Genomic DNA, 17,145 nt, shown 5'->3' on the forward strand with positions numbered 1-17,145 from the left:
TCCTCTTTGTATTTCTCCCTCTCTCCTTCCGTCTTCTCCCTCCTTTTTTCCCTTTCTCTATCTAAATGAATCTTTTCATCATCAGAAGTTTTATCTACCTGCCTTCTTACCTTACATTTGTTTAATATTTTATGTTTTCCCAGCACTCTCATGTATGTGCCTTAGTAGAAGTAATGTTGGATTTGGAATGAGTAAAAACTGGATTTGAATCTTATTTCTGATCTTTGATAGCTGTGTGACTTAACCTCTCTGTGTCTCCATATCATCTGTAGAGTGGAGATTATAGGACCTTTAAAAATAGGGTCATAGTGAGATTTAAACAAACAGTGTATCTAAAATGTTTTGCAAATGTTAAGTTATTGTTTTCTTTTCATTCTTATCATATGATGGCATTCAGATAGAAATGGTATGATGACAAGATAACTGTCTTGCCATTATTCTGTAGCTACTCGATAGATCTTGGGGGCTGGAGTCAGGAATACCTTATTTCAAAATCTGTTTTCTATGTGTGACTCTAGACAAGTAACTTAACCTCTTGTATGCTTCAAGTTTCTCATCTGTAAAGTGGGGATAATAAAACCACTTATATTGCAAGGTTATCTCGAGGATCAAATGAAATATTTGTGAAGCTCATGGCCCAGTGCCAGGTACATATAAATATATGCTATGTAAGTGGTATGTAAATGTTTATTATTTTATATTTAATGTTATGGCCTCCCCCCTGACCTTGGGACTGCCTTTAGTCTGATGAGCTCAGCTGTTGCCCCCTGTCTTTTCAACTCCTGCCCCTGTAAGTTCACCACTATACTGCTTTTCTTCTCAGGATGCCTTTCAGGAGGGATACTACAGGACAGGCACATACCCGGGCACCCCCATTGTGCCACCCCGACGGCCCTGGACTCTCCTGTGTTGGCTTTTCTGGGCCCTGCTGCTTCTGTACCCCTTGTTCCAATTGGTAGTTAACATGATCAGCAGCGGCTCATCACTGACACTGGCCAGCTTCGCCCTTGTCATCTTTGTGGGTAAGTGGGGCAGCTGATTTCTGAGTCAGTCATGTGAGGGTTACGAGGGAGCAAGCAGGCTCAACCAGCACCTAATCTGAGACTTTTCCCACCCAGAACTTCAGATGAAGAAACCTGGGCTGGAGCTGAGAACATCTAAATTGCTGGAATCACCCACCCAGCATTTCCCAGACTATGAAGGCTTTCCGAGGAACTGTGATAGAAAGCTAGGCCCTCAGAAATCTCCCCCTGTCCTTCTGTGCTGGTCCCCTCCAGCTGGAGCTAGAACCCTGGCTGCCTCATGTCTTCCATGTTTACATGGGTCACATCTACTGCTGAGGGAGCAGCCAGGGCCTCACAGGACCCCCTTAGAAAAAAGGTCCAGTATTCCAAGGTCCAGAATGTTGATCTAGGGAGTTCCCCTCCAGCCCTCGCTTCTGAACCCCAGAAAGCCTTATCACTTTTGTTAATACAGCACTCATGGCAGGGAAGACTACAAAGAAGCAGAAGTAAGAGCAGCAGCCTCACTTGCCCTTTTGTTCTCAACCTAAGTGCAGCCCTGCTGTCAGATCCCCCTATATTTTGGGAACAGTTTTCCTATCATCTGCAGCAACTTCCTATTTCCCTGCTTGTGTTCTCATTACTGTACTTTTCTTTGGAGATTTTCCAAATTCAGATTCCTTTTTATTCTTTCTTTTATTTAGTGTCCCTAACTAAACAGTTGATTAAATGGCTATTATGTGTCAGGCTAAGTGCTGGGGCTGCAAGGGTCAAAAAATGGCATCTGTCCTAAACAGAATCTGATAGGAGAAACAACATGAAAATTCACACAAGCATATGCACATAAAAGCAAAGCTTAAGAGCTGGGGAAGGCTTCTAGCAGAATCTGTTTCTTTCTCTGCTTGTTTCACATCCTGCTACCCACTGCCTCTTCCCTCCCATGAGAAGACTTAGGTAGGATTTCTGGTGGGGAGGAGTCTTCTAAGTCTTGGATGGGTAGTGTAATTTGCACTGGACCCTCCTGAGAACAAGATTACCTTTCCCTTCTTAAATTTCACAAGGATTTGGCTGACAATGACACACCTAGCTATATATTCCCATCCTTCCTTCCTATAGTCAAGCATTTATTAATAGGGTGATAGATGTGAATTCAGTGAGATCTAAGTTTAAATCCAGATTCAATTACTTACTAACTGTGAATCTAGGCAAGTCACCTCAGTTTCTTCATCTGTAAAGATGAGGATGTGATAAAAGCTAGTTTCTTATGAAAGTGAGATATTTATAAGCTTACAAATCTTAAAGTGCTACATAATTGCCTGCTATTGTTATTTATTAATGACTGTTAATTGCTTATTAAGATTCATTCCACAAGTGTGATAGGAAAAATGAATCATAATTATTAAGGCAGTGCTTTATTTGATGGCAGATTTTGGAAGGACTGAGAGAGTTTATTCTAAAGCTCATTCATTTTTGTTAAAGAATCTTGACTATTTAGGAATGTCTATTTTATTTATTTTTTTAAAGATCATTTTTGTAAGTTCAGAATAAAATAAAGACACAGCTCAAAAAAAAATCCAAATAGTTTTCCTTATAAAGAAGGGAGTCCAACAAAATTTGATTGAAGTAAGAGTTTTCTGTCACTTTGAAAAATACTGAAGTACCAGTCAGTTTGTTATTAACACAAATAAGAAAACTGAAGCTTAGAAGACTTCATCAAAATTGTTTAGTTCTATGGCATTACTGTATTTTAAGACTTCTACCAATTTCTAGTGACTGAAATGAGCACCAGTGATATTGCCAAAAAGAACCTACATGATATTTCTAAACATTTTAAAGTTTGAGCAAGAAACTATTGATGATCATGATACAGTTTCTATTTTCTCCCAGCTACCATGGATGGAGAGTGGAGGGGAAATGACTTTGGAAATGAACAACTGGCTAAGAAAATGGTCCCTGAAAATAAATTTGGATTTCCAGAATGAGCTGCCTGAATCAAGCACCTTGCTTGTCTCCTAATCAGGATTTTAACCTCTGTTTTAGCCCTATCCTGATTTGTTATTTTAAATTGGTCATGTGCCTTTTTAGCTTCTTCCTCTGTTTTAAAAAGGTACTAGTAGTAAGGGTTCCGGGCAGCACAGGGCACAGTGGAATCAGAATTATCTTCCTAGTTTAAATCTGCCCTTAGACATTACCAGTTTGACCTTTAGGAAATCACTTAAACCCTCTTTGCCTAAGTTTCCTTACCTGTCAAATGAGCTGGAGAAGAAAATGGCAAACCATTATAATAACTTTGCTCCCACAAAGATAAATGGGGTTGTGAAGTATTGGAAATAACTGAACAACAAGTAGAAACAAGTAGTGGTGGTGGTAATAGCAATAGTAGTGGTAGTATTGGTGTTACTTAGAAACCATTTGTTACTGTTTTAGGTGCATCAGATACAAAGACAAAATATTTCTTGCCCTCATGGAACTTGCATTCTTGGATGGGGAAAAAGACATGCAAAAAGTAGAATACAAGGAGAATAAGTCTATACTAAATGATACAAAGTAGTTTCAAGAAGGAGACATGGCTCCTTTCTTGTTCAGGAAAGGCCTTATTTAGACCTTTATACAGATAAATCACTTGCTACATTTGGAAAATAAAATTTTAAGAAGTAGAAGTGAAGACTAAGGTTCTGGGCAAAGATTACAGGGGAAGAAGATGGAATATCATGTGTTGGTAATAGTTAGCAAACCATTTGGACTGGAAGAATTGGTGTAAGAGGAATAACAGGGGGAAAAAAGCTGGAAAAATAATGGGCAGCATACCATGAAAGGCTTTAATTGATAATATGTTGATTTGGAACACAAAAAGGTGTCACCAAAACTTTTTCAGTGCTGGAATTTTTTTGGTCAGATTTATCTTTTAAAGATAGAATCTTGGTGATTGCATGGAGGATGAACAAGAGAGAAGAGATTAAAGGCTATTGCAATAATCTCAGAAAGAAGTGCTGCAGGTAGAAAGGTTTTGAGTTAAAAAGAGAAATAACAGATGTCAGAGAGAGATTTTAAAGCCCTTTAATAGTCCAAATTCTGCTACATGACATATGCCCTGAACTGTTCACATCAGTGCAGTTCTAAACAATAAATAATCTCTTCCTTCCAGGTCTCCCAATTTTTTGTTTGTTTGTTTATCCTAATAGGGAAATTACATGTGAATTTGGCTTTCAGCCTAAGAGATGGTAAAGGATTGATAAAGGATGAGTGATTGGTGGTAGATAAAGTACTTCCTGGAATGAGTTAAAACCTAGCCTTAGACACTTACTAGCTATGTGAGCATGAGCATGGGCAAGTTACTTAAGTCTGCCTCAATTTCTTGCCTGTAAAATGAGCTGGAGAAGGAAATGGAAAACCATGTCAGTATTTCTGCCAAGAAAACCCCAAATGGGGTGATGAAGAATCAGGCATGACTGAAAAATAACTGAATGACAAGAACAACAACAAATCATATTTTGTATAGGTCTGATGCATAGCACATAAACCAAAAAATTTTTGGTGATCTTAATAGTGTTTTTCCTTATAGTTAGAAAAAAATCAAAGTAGTTTTTTTTTTTCTATTTTGAAAATTCAGTATAGCTACCCCAGTGGCTTCTAAAATGTTGTGACTTACCTCCTTAGAATCTGAATGTATTTTATTTTTGTTATTGTTTCCCTAAGTACCCAGAACAGTGTTTACCACACAGTAGGCAGTTAATTAAATTCATAGCAACTTCATGCCTTCATCTCAGCATCCTTGACCAAGAGCCTTGTGCCAATGAGTATTTTATCAATGACCTTATAAAGGCATCGTTGTGAGATTGCTCAAATCTATTAATGACACAAAGCTGGAGGAATCACTGACATGACCTTCCCCCATTCAATTAGGATACCTATAGTTTAAGAAGCTGGATCCACTAGCATATTTTTGGATCATTGCTAGTGGATCCAGCTTCTTAAACTATGGGTATCCTAATTGAATGGGGGGAGGTCACGAAATTATGATTTGTTACCAATAAAGTTTGGTTTACATACCTATATACTCAGGGTTATATAAAAATTTCTCAAGTGAAGAGAGGTCATGAGTGGAAAAAGCTTAAGAAGCCCTGGTGTAGATTATTAAGGCAGGTCTTCTAAGGTTAAATTTTGTGGGGACAAATACAAAGTATTATACATTTGGTTTAAAAAAATCATCTTTACAAAAACAACATAACAGAAGGTGATGTGTCTATATAATTAATCCTCTGAGAGACATCTATGTATTTTGATGGATTGTGAAGTCCTATGGCAGGCAAAAAAAGCTAAATATGATTTGGGGCTTCATTGAGAGGTAGTGTTGAATGTGGAAGATTTTAAGTGCACCCTCAACTATGCCCTGGTTGAATTCAGTTGGAATACTTTCTATTTCTGTGCCACATTTAAAAGGAAGGATAAGTTGGAGAATATCCAGAGCAGGGAGAATAAAATGGTGAAGAGTCTCAGGATGCTGCTGCTGAAGGAATGAGGGCTTTTAATCCATGAGAACAATCTTGGGACTGGTAGGAAATGTGATAGCTTTAGTGTAAATATTTGAAAAGCTGTTGTGTGTAAGAGATTATTAAACTTGTTCTCTTTAGACTCATAGAATTGAACTCAGAGGACAGATAAACTTTAATGAAAGCAGCATTTAGACTTACTTTAAGAAATGGGGTGTCTCTGGGGGTGATGTTACCCTTTACTCAGAAGTCTTCAAATGAAGACTTTATGACCCTTTGGTGACAATATTGTAGAAGGAATTCTCAGTTGGTGTGGGTTGCACTGAATGGCCTTTGTTGTCTCTGATTTATAAGGATATTTAACAGATAAGAATATTAATAGATCTTGTGAACTGTTACTTCCCCCCCAAAAAAAAATTAGTGTGAGATCTCAGTGGAATTAGTTGAATTAAAATCACAGGGACCCTTGGCCTGCCATGAATTTCTGTGCCTTTACATCCTAGTTTCCTTCTGACTCTTGGCCCTCCTCTCTCTGCAGCATCTGTTGGGGTTCGGCGTATGATCAGCGTGACAGAAATCAACAAAGGTTCCACCTATGGCAACAACGACAGCAAGCAGAAATCCAAGTGATTGGTTCAGGGACTGCTTTTCATCCAAAGGGAACTTCAGAAAACTCTTGCTTCTCCTCAATTGGACAGAGTGATGAAGGTTGGATGAGAGACTACTGGGGATATATATAAAGCCCCTCTCCCTTTTGGGGTAGGGGGCTTGGTCTCAAAGCCAGATGGGGAAGAAGATGAATTCTCAAATCCCCTCTCCTAACATTTTTAAGCGGGTTTTCTTTCTTTTTCTCTGTGTGTGTGTGCGTGTGTGAGTGTGTGTGTGTATGTGAGCGCCTGTATGTGTGTGTGTGTGTGTATATCCATATATGAGGAAGGCCTATGTTTTATAATAATCCAAAACATACTTTGGGGGTGGGCTAGGGAATCCCTTTCATCTTTTGGTGCTGAGTTTTCTGTAACCCTTCTGAAAGGTTACCAGGGATGGAGTGGAGAGCGCTTTTACAAAGAGCATTAAATTATGCCTCCAAGAACAAAAACCTGTATGTCTGGTACATCTGTGGTATATGTTTACACGGGCCTCCTTCCCTCTCTCCCCGGTCCCTCTTTCTGGCATGGCATTTCTCTGGTCTTTATCACGAGGTGATCTGGAGTCTGCTTAAGCAGAAATGGCCACCATGCCTGGAGATGGGGAAGCCTTCTAAAGGAGACAGATGCACCCTGAGGGTCATCCCAGATAAAAGGAAGATGGAAATCCATCACCAGTAAGTGGGAATCTGCCTACATCTGGGAGGGAGAATGAAACAGAGGAAACTGTTGTGTGAAGGCTTTTGAATCCCCCCTCCCTCCAAAAAAGCCTTTCTTTTCTCTTACTTGGCTCCTGGGTGACTTACCCATGGTGTTTTTGCTGCTGTGATTTCTCTGGCTCCATCTCGTTCATCTCCAAGCCAGCACCAGCATGCCTGTTTCCTTCTCACCCTCAAGACCAAATATAATATGATGACCCAGCGGATGACCACCTTTAGTGGGTGTTCCCTTGTCCATGACATCAGCTAATAAAAATGCAAAACTAAATAAAAAGCGTGAGTTCATTGGCACAATCCAGAAATCTCACCCAAACATGGACTTACACTTGATTAAAATGCTATTTAGCCTTTTTTTCTCATTAAAAAAAAAAAACCAACAAAAAAACACATCATTAGTAGCTCTCATTGAAAGCTGCTTTTGATCAAGGCAGTGGTCTCTCTTATGTAACTCCTAATTGATTCTACCAAAGGATTCAGTTCATGATTCTTTAGGATAGAATTTGGAGGGATGTCTAGTATGAAGGACCCCATGCTAACATCTGCTTGCTAGCCAACATAGCCAACTGCTAGAAAAAGCAATAATTTACCCAAAAGAGAACTGTTTTATATAAGATAGTTTCCTTTAGGGACAATTATACTTCAGGTAGTAATGCTACGCTCAGTTTGGTTTTTAAGTAACAGGTATATGTATGACTTTGGCCATTTCTGGTTAGTCATCTGGGGATTTTTTTTTTTTGTGTGTGTGTGTGTGGATACAAATCCAATATCAAGCATTAATGCAGATATTGACTCTTAGACAAATGTAAGGTTCAAGGCTCATTCTGTTCAGAGAGCTCTACTTTCAGAGAACCTGTTTCTTATTCAGTCCATTAATATTTATTGAATGTGACTGTGTTCTGCGGTGCAGAATTAAAGAGCTTTTGATTTATGAGAAAGAAGGAAAAATAAATGTAAACAAGAAACAGGACCAATCATACTTTGGAGATGTGACTGAATGAGCCCAGTTTTTCATGAGGTTCACACTGCCATTTTCATTACTTTAAGTCTCATCATTGTGAATATATACATGGACACTAAGGATAGTGACTTAGGAAATAAACAAAATGTTTTTTCCTCATCATTTTCTGATGACTGGATTACAGTGTCACAAGACTCATCATGAGCTATTTTTTAAAACCTGCCTTTGAACATAAACAAGATGAAATTTAAAGGGAGAACACTTCTGGGATATATCAGTGGTAGTCATTTCTAAGACTGGATTAATCTGGACCTTCCACCATTTTTTTATTTTTTATTTTTTATTTTTTTTTTGAGGCTGGGGTTAAGTGACTTGCCCAGAGTCACAGAGCTAGGAAGTGTTAAGTGTCTGAGACCAGATTTGAACTTGGGTCCTTCTGACTTCAGGGCTGGTGCTCTATGCACTGTGCTACCTAGCTGCCCCTTCCACCATCTTTTGTAATCTATCTTTTGTTCCTTGCTAACTTTAGAGCACAAAAATTTGTCCCCATTTTTAGACATTTTTGTTTTCTTTGAAGAGATTCCCTGTATTTTAAAATTGTCTTTTATTATTCTAATTTGGCAAGGTTTTCTTATCCTTTACTGCTTCTACTTTGTGGTGGGTTTGACCCATTCAACAAAACAGCATAAGACCCCAAGATGGTTGGCCAAGAATGAAAACTCCAAAGGATGTTTAAATTGGTTTTTTTCCCCCTGAATTAGAGAACTATAGATTAAGATTCTCTCTTATTTCTTAGCCTCTATTTGTTTGACATCCTCATCTTGAGTTTGCCCTTTCTAGAGCTTGCTTACAAAGGCAGTGATCATGGAAAGGTGGGAGGGAGAATTAAGTGCTGAAACCTAGTTATTTTTTATTAGCTATAATATCTAGGTAATTTTAAAGTTGAAAGATGGGACCAGTGATTTAAAATATATCTATAGATTTAAAATGTATGACTAGGCAGGAACTTAGTGATATAGTACCTACCTAGTTAAGAAAGGATTATCAGTCTGTCCCTTATAGCAAACTAGGGCACTTAATTGGAGACTAACCTTGGAAAAGAAGCTCATCTTAAAATTTCCAAAGGTTACTTGTTTTGTGGACATGGGCAAAAAAAAAAAAAACAACAACTTTACTTGGGCAGCTGTTTGGTACAGGTCACTTTCATTTTTAATACTGGCTTATCTCCTATAGTCACTGGCATCTCTTTAAATGCTTGCATTAGCCATGTCCATATTTATAAGTGGAAAGTTAAATTGCTCTGAGTAGAAACAATTTAGACAGCAAATATAAAGATATGTCCAAGATTTAGAGTTCTGCCATTATTTAGAAATTGATGAGCTTGAACCCTTCTGCTAAAAGATCACAGTATTCCTTTATATAGTGGGTACCAGGATAGTGGAGTGTCCCAAAAAGAAACATATTTGACCTTGACTACAAGATATGCTTTTTTATTTACCTTTAAATTTAAACATGCTGATGTTTGGGGGATTCATTACACTTCAGCAAAATAATAAAGCCACACTGTGAAGAATCTGCCTCAGGATTATAGGATCATAAATACTGAAGCTGGAACAGACCTTGGAAGCCATTTCATCCAGTTCCCTTGTTTTACAGATAAGGGAATTGAGGCTCAGAAAGAGCTGGAAAATTAATATAGATTGCCCTGCACAAGTCTTTTTACTCCCCCATTCCCTGCTAGATTTATCTCAGATAAAAGAAATAGTAATCACTCTGATTGAGCTATCACTCAGTCCCTAACTTGGGATAAAGAATAAAGAACCTGCTGGGCTATCAGCCTACATAGGAAAGGAAAAAAAGTCATTAGTCAACATGAGCTAGTGAATAATATCATTAAAGGACTTTTATCACCTACTTTTTAGTTATGTGAAACAGAATTTGAAAGTAAGATCTATCCATAATCAGAGTTGACTATATATTACCCAGTCCTTCTTTTCCTAAAGCTTTTGGATGAAGTGTGTATATTCCTGCCTGGAAAAGGTACTTGCCAAAATGTAATAAAAATTCTTCTGGTTTACTATATTAAAAGCCGTACATATTGTTGTCTTGTTAGGCATCAGTGTTTATCCTCCATAAGCGACTGTGTTTTACAATTGCCTTAACAAAAGTAGTCTTAATTTTGTTTACATGGGAAAAAAATAAAAAACAAAAACAAAACTGAAGCATGAGTTTTATTGTTGTTGACATTGTCTCAGTGTCTAGTTCCTGGAGTCTCGTAGCCTTGGTGCATGAGGATGGGTAAAAGAGATGGGTTATATACAAGGGTTCCAAAGATGGAGGGTAGTCATTGCTCTATTAATTCCCCTTAAAGAAAAGAAAAAGAAACAGCAGCCTTTATTTCTGTAAATACTCAGGAACAGAGTTCAAAAGCACTTAATTTATTTGAGTGAAAAGAATGATTGCTTCAAATCAATAAAAAAATTGACTTTGGGTTCCTTTTGCGTTTAAAGTAACTTTGAGCCATTCTCATGTACTTATGAGTATTTTAAGAACAATTTCCATTAACATTTACACAAATGTAATATCTGAAATTGGAAGAGAATGAAACACTTGAAATTTGGGATTGTGTATGGAAATGTTTTGCATGACTTCACATATGTGGTTGATGTTCCTTGCTTTCTTGATGAGTGGGAAAGCAGCAAGAGAGTTTGGAACTCAAAATTAGGAAAAAAAAAAAAAAAAAGAATGTTGAAGACTGTAGAACTTATCTTTTTTTTCATGCTAGGCAAAATGTTAGCTGCTTGGATTTAAGTTTCAAAATTATTAAAATGGGACTATTGTTAGACTATCCAGAGGATAATTTTCTTTTTTATCTGCAGTACTTAGCACTGTTCCTGAAACACAGTTGGCAGAGCTGATTAGGGAAAAAAATGACTTCTAGTTGATCTTCTCAATTAATAAGGTGGCCTGTGAATAAAAGACAGATTCTCTTCATTTTACAAATCGAGTTAGTATAGACAAAGCCCTTACCTTCTTTTTCTACTCCTCACCTCCACATTGACTTAGATGTAGAATATCCATGTAAATTAACAAGAAATTGGCCATGATCTCTACAAATCAACAATAGATGAAAGTTGATTTCTTAGACTTAAATACATGCACTAGTTTTAGCAAAACTCTTCAGTAAAGTATGATAAGCACTGCTGAGTTAGTTTGTTCACAGACTTAGCAAAAAATTACATCTTAAAAGCCTGTACAGTTTTTTTTAAGAAAACATTTCAGTGCAATTATATATTAGGGAATAATTTGAACACAGATCTAGTGTTTGTTATGTTTAATTTCATTCACAAGAAATGAGAGCATCTGAACCAAGCTGCACAAAACATAAGAGAGAAGAGGTAAGACAAATGAGCCAGTCATCTACTTCTGGTGTTATAACTTTTCATCTGGTTACAGATAACCCTACCACTTCACAATAACTCACAAGATGCAACCCTTACAAGATATACTTCTACAAGCAAACTTCAGGATCTTTTCAAGGTAAAATATTTATTATATTTTTTCTGATGCAGGAGGAGTTGTGGGGTGGAGGAAGGCTGGGCAGCAGTAATGCATTCCATTCCCCACTACCCCCCACTTTCTTTCTGGTTAGGATCCCAGAGTTTTGGCTCACCAGAGCTTGTCTGTAACTTTGCTAGTCCGGTCCTAGAGAACCACAGAGCAGTCTGAACACCAGTCCCAAGCTGAGGATTCTGTCACTATTCAATATATACATATTTCTTAATCACTATGTATTTAAAAAAATGTGTAGCTATTTTTAGCAGTTTTTTTTTTTAATATATCATGGATATTTTTCCCATAAACCCTTGTTTTTTTGAAATTTTGCTTAGTGTAGTAATTTTTAGCAATGTCCATAACAGAACTGCTTCCAAAAGTAATCCCCAAAATTTAATGAAATAACTCTAGGGAATAATCGAAATATCTGGATAACCAAGAACTTAAACTGGTATAAAGGGCTCAGTTTTTATGAGGTTTGTAAAGGAGTAATTGAGTAGCTGTCAGCAGCAATGTGAGTTACAGAGTGACTAAATACAATGGTATTTCCTACTAGGAGTAAGGGAGTGACCTAGAGCATAATTTATATTCAGGGTTTTTCTTGAGGTAATTTAGAGGATGAGGAAGATAGGCAAATTAGGCCTCTGATTTATCCTCTTAGTCCTAAAGGGGTGATGGGATAGCTCCAGGGAGTAAAGATCACTCAAAGAGCAAGGCCTTAATTTGCATTAGGTTATCACAAGAGTGTTGGGACTACTATAGGGAACAAACTATAGGATGACCAAAGACTTATTTCATCCAAGAGTTGCAAATGAAGGGATCAAATCAGAAATCAATAGTCCCAAAAGACATCAAGAAGTTAGCTCCAAATTGCAGTGGAGATTTCTTCTTCTTCTTTTTTTTTTTTTTTTTTTCCTGAGGCTGGGGTTAAGTGACTTGCCCAGGGTCACACAGCTAGGAAGTGTTAAAGTGTCTGAGACCAGATTTAAACTTGGGTCCTCCTGAATTCAGGGCTGGTGCTCTATCCACTGCGCCACCTAGCTGCCCCCATGCAGTGGAGATTCTTGAGACACCTTTTGCACTAACGTATCACAGTGGAGTGCTTGAGACTCAAAGTAATTAATTTGAAAGGGGTTTTCAGGTCCATCTGTGCTGAGAATTCACAGATTCTTTGCGTTTTTTCCCCTGAAAAAGGTCATAGGGATAATGTCAGAAAATAGGGGAAGTAACTGAATGCTTAAAAATACCTATTTTGGATAGTGTATAGAAAAAAGTGACGGGATAATTGTAGGCCAGCAGGAAACTAGCTGAATGTGTTTGAAAAACATGACCTTTGAGGTCTGTACAACTTGAAGGGATCTAGCAGAACTTCTATATTCTGCTGGCCCAGAGGGTGAAAACCTAGGTCACCTGTCATCTTTTATGCAACACAAATTCCTGATGGGGGAAGAGGTATATATTATCACATTCCAATTAACGTGTGTATTGCCTTTTACAATCCTTATTATAAGTGAGCTATTACCATCTAAATGGCTGTGAGCAGAAAATGCTTCCTTCAACAGATACATATAGTATAACAGTCTCATTACTTTTAGATGAACCAAAAGAATGCTACAAATCAAGAAACTTCACAGCAGTTCTGAAGGTAACTTAATTATCTCTAACTTTAAAAAACAGATTATTCTATAACAACTGGATAATGTGAAACTTTAACAGCAAATTTTTAAAAGAAAAATTTTAGGGTAGCATGATTTTTTACATGGTCATTAGCTACTACAATATCAGAGTGAGGTATCATCATCATTTTAAGAGTGAAATGTGCACTTGAAAAACATGGGTTCAAATGCCAGTCCCACACTTCTTATGACTTTTGAGGTCCCTTCCACTCCCAAATTGATGAGCCTTTGGTTGTATTGATCGGTCACTGCCAAAAGCTGTCGGCACAAAGAACCAGGAGACTTGTTCAGCTTGGTCAAGAAGGCAGAATTAGGAGTAATGAGGTAATTTAGGCTTGATGTCAAGGAAAAACTTTCTAACCATTATGCCCATTAGTGTAATGGGCTTCCTGGAGGTCATCAAGCAGAAGCTGGAGCTGAAGAAATTCCGGAATGTATTGGACTATATGGTATCTTCAGTGCCTGGGATCACTCCACTTCTTCATAATCATGGTACCAGAAGGGTAAAAGAGACCTGGAGAAGTTGGTTTAGTGGCACTGTTTAGATGAGTGCCCCTATCTTCCTGGAAAATTTGTTAAACCATATGCAAATAAATCACCTCATATCTTCATTTTTCCTTTCAATTTTTATTCAGATCACTCCACAGCAATAATAAGCCCTGGCTCCCAAAGTTTATGTTAATGATTCTTTAGTTCCTTCTCTGCTTGAGTAAAATAATGCTGGTATAAAAAATAGAAAAGAACAGACCAAGCAAAAGCTTCCTAAAATAAACCATTTATTGAGAGGAAAAAAAAAAAAAAAAAGAAAAACAAAACAAAACAAAAGGATCTTTTTCCTTAATTTTCATTAATTAGCTCTTGCATAACAAATCTGAAGCTCCCTCCCTCCCCCCCAGAATAGGATAAAGGTTCACAGTCAGTGCACTCAAATGGGATATTAAAAAACAAGGTCCAGCACGCCTGGTAACACGACAACTTTTTTTGAGCCTAGAAAGGTCAAAAATACTATGCATTAATACGACAATCCTCCATCATGTGAGGGACGGAGCAGACAAAGAAGGAAATGGTCCATGTACAGTAGTAACGGCACTCTGACTTTCACACTCTGCAGACATGGTTGCACACGAGCATTGCGTGCCACATAAAACAGACGGGAGCAGCAGGAGAAGTGACGCACGTCACCTGTGCAGTCTTCAGTCGTGGTAGGTTAAAAACGTTCGTACTGTTTCTCAACACAGTCTTCATGTAAATATTACATACAGTAGTGATTAAGAGAATCTGTCTGAGTACACACACTACCAGGTTACATACTGAATAGCTTCATTCTTCATCTGTGCAAACCTGTGAATAAGGAGGAAAGAACCAATATCACTAGTTCTTACAGAAAAGTCACTATAAATTTCTTTTGTTTTCTAACAAAGGAAAATAAAATCTTTAAGCTTAAGTCTCGTCTTTTGTATCCTTGTGGCCAAATGAAATTCAAACCTGATAAGATCAAAGTACATGACACTAATCTGGGCTGATAATGAGGTTTGAACTCACTTTTAAGTGTTTGGGTTAATGGCAATAAATAATAACATTACTATATAATAAAACTGAGGTATACTTAATTTCTGAATATCACCAGTATTCATTCCCATCCCTCTCCCAAATCACCACAATCATCAGGCAAACCTTGACAAACGAATGGTCGAGGAGCTGGCTAGCTGTCCATCTCATCTTTGGATCACTTTCGAGGCAATGGGAAAGAAAATCTTTTCCTTCAGGGCTTATCCTTTCAGGGATGGGTGGCTTATGTCCCATTCCAACCTTATACATGATCTGAAAGTTGTGCTCATACTCATGCCAAGGCCTCTATGAAAAAGATAAAATCCCACTTTTACGCAACATTCTCATACAAAATGTTCAGGTGCATTTCCAGGCTATTTAATCAGTTATACAAAGTTCCTATAGTGCTCATGTCAGTGGCTTTTACCATAGGATTTTTCTTTTATTCTATTCACCTCTTTAGGCAACAACATATGAAGACATAGTTTTTTTTTTTTTTTAAAAGACATAGATATTTAAGAGCACAATATAGATATGAAAAAATTATTAGTGACAGATACTGTTTTCTTAGTCTGCCTACTTGGATTTTTAAGCAAATCATCTCCAAATAAAATGTAATCTTGTTACTTATGATATTTACAATGAAAGCATATTCTTCATTTTAATTATAAAAGATTACTTGGCAACTAGAAAAAAAACTAAGTATGGTAAGTATCTGTTTCAAACTTTAGGTGAAATGCAGACAGTAATGTGGAGATTAACAGTTTTGCCATCAAGTCCCTTTTTTTTCTGGAAAATTAAACTTAACACCAACTTTAACAACAATATGCAATTCTTTCATAATAATTACAATAGCTAAAGGGCTTGCTTTATGATAGGCAATGTGCCAAATGTTTTACAATTATTATCTCATTTGATCTTCACAAGAGGTTTGGGAGATAGGTACCATTGTTATCCTCATTTTTAAAGATGAGGAAACTGAGACCAACTTGCTCAAGTCATACAGCTTGCATTAGATGGTGACAATAGATGAAATCTATTTTATCATGTTAACATTTTTATCAGATAATAAATCTATGACATTTGTAATCACATCTCAGGTATGATACAATCACATATGCAGCTACAATATGACAAATTAATAAACAAATGAGTGCTTGTTATTGATATCACAATTCTTATAATCCTTGTAATTACTTTTAAAGGTAGGTAGGGCAGACATTTTTATTTCACAGACAAAGAAACCAAGAAGAGCTTAGTGACTTGCCCATGAAAACAAGAAAAGGTATCAGACTTGCCCTGGAGTTCTAGATAGAGTAAGTGTTCTGATGGGTTGTGGAAGGAAGAGCATGGAGGCCATTCTTAGGACCTGTCTGGGGTGGAGGACTGGGACTTAAATTTCCTAGGAGAAGCTGGTGTTCCATAGGCTTGATGGAATTTACACAGCAGCAAGAGTAAGACCTCCACATGATAAAGATGGGAGGCAGAGGGGAACCTCATACACCTGAATTAATGTTGTGTATTTCAGGGGTTTTTTATTCTTTATCATTACTGAGTATTTTGTGGCCTATAATCGTCTCAATTTACTCCAAAAGTGAGCCAGAATGACTAGATCTTCCTGAGTTAACTATAAATTTTGTTATCTAAACTCAAATGGACTCTTGCTCCTGCAAGCAATTCTTTTGCTCCAATTACCTCTTAATTGATTCCCTATAGTAGCTATTCCAAACTCTTCTCTCTTTAAGATCCTCAAACTACTCGGCAGAAGACTTTTATTTTACTGAGAATATAGATCATGTGCTGGTGATTTCCTTCTATTACTCTTCTCATCTCATTACTGCTTAATACCATTCTTTCCTCTCTAATGAAGAAAATGACCTTTTCCCTCCCCCAGTGATCTCAGGTTGACTGCCCTCACCACATAGAAAAACAAATTATGATCTGATGGCTTTTTCTCTTTCTCATTTCTTTTCCTTGTGGTCTGCATATTCCTCATCCATGTTAACCATTATCCATATCCTGTTTCCTAATTGGAGGTTATATGTAACCTAAGCTTTTGTCCCGGGGGCTTTCTTCTCTTCTTGACTTCATCAGCTTCCATAGGTTCAATGATCATCTCTTCATAAATGAATCTCTCTTTAGATATCTACCCATATCTTCAGCTCTAATCTCTTTCCCAAGTTCTAGTCTCCTATACTTCAACAGACTCCAAATCAGAGTCCCAAGGTCAAATTTCCTCTCTTCAAACCATTTTCTTTTCAGCTGCCAAAGTGACAATCCTAGAGCATGCATCTGACCATATGACTCCTCTGCTCAATAAATTGTAATGGCTCCCTATTAAAGAACCAAGTATTAAGTCCTTTGATTGTCATTTTGAATGGATTGTCTTGCAGGTACTTCAAACCACCATAATTCTAGTCACCAAAGTTTGAAGTCTCTTTATCCTCAACCCACAAATCCAGTCAATAGTCAGATCTTGTCCTGTCTATAATCTCCTCACAAAGCTACCACTCTGGCTCAACCCCCTATTCCCTCTTGCTGGAATTATCCC

The 17,145-nt window shown here is 37.4% G+C and overlaps 2 protein-coding genes across 16 annotated transcripts in view; one reads left to right on the forward strand and one right to left on the reverse strand.

Annotated features, from left to right (window-relative positions):
- AGPAT4 (1-acylglycerol-3-phosphate O-acyltransferase 4) overlaps positions 1-7,255 on the forward strand; it is a 170,686-nt gene extending 163,431 nt beyond the window's left edge. For all 3 annotated transcript variants that reach the window (XM_074309379.1, XM_074309381.1, XM_074309382.1), the window contains 2 exons: positions 824-1,022; positions 6,030-7,255. In XM_074309379.1, the coding sequence (XP_074165480.1) occupies positions 824-1,022; positions 6,030-6,121 (291 nt within the window). In that variant the 3' untranslated portion in view covers positions 6,122-7,255. The remainder of the gene's footprint in view (positions 1-823; positions 1,023-6,029) is intronic.
- A 6,556-nt stretch (positions 7,256-13,811) lies between these two features.
- The window catches only part of MAP3K4 (mitogen-activated protein kinase kinase kinase 4), a 120,227-nt gene continuing 116,893 nt past the window's right edge, over positions 13,812-17,145 (reverse strand). For all 13 annotated transcript variants that reach the window (XM_074309366.1, XM_074309365.1, XM_074309373.1 and 10 more), the window contains 2 exons: positions 14,721-14,900; positions 13,812-14,387 (listed from right to left, as the gene is read on the reverse strand). In XM_074309366.1, coding sequence (XP_074165467.1) covers positions 14,367-14,387; positions 14,721-14,900 — 201 coding nt within the window. In that variant the 3' untranslated portion in view covers positions 13,812-14,366. The remainder of the gene's footprint in view (positions 14,388-14,720; positions 14,901-17,145) is intronic.

Source organism: Sminthopsis crassicaudata, chromosome 4, assembly GCF_048593235.1.
Source record: "Sminthopsis crassicaudata isolate SCR6 chromosome 4, ASM4859323v1, whole genome shotgun sequence".
Classification (NCBI taxonomy): domain Eukaryota; kingdom Metazoa; phylum Chordata; class Mammalia; order Dasyuromorphia; family Dasyuridae; genus Sminthopsis; species Sminthopsis crassicaudata.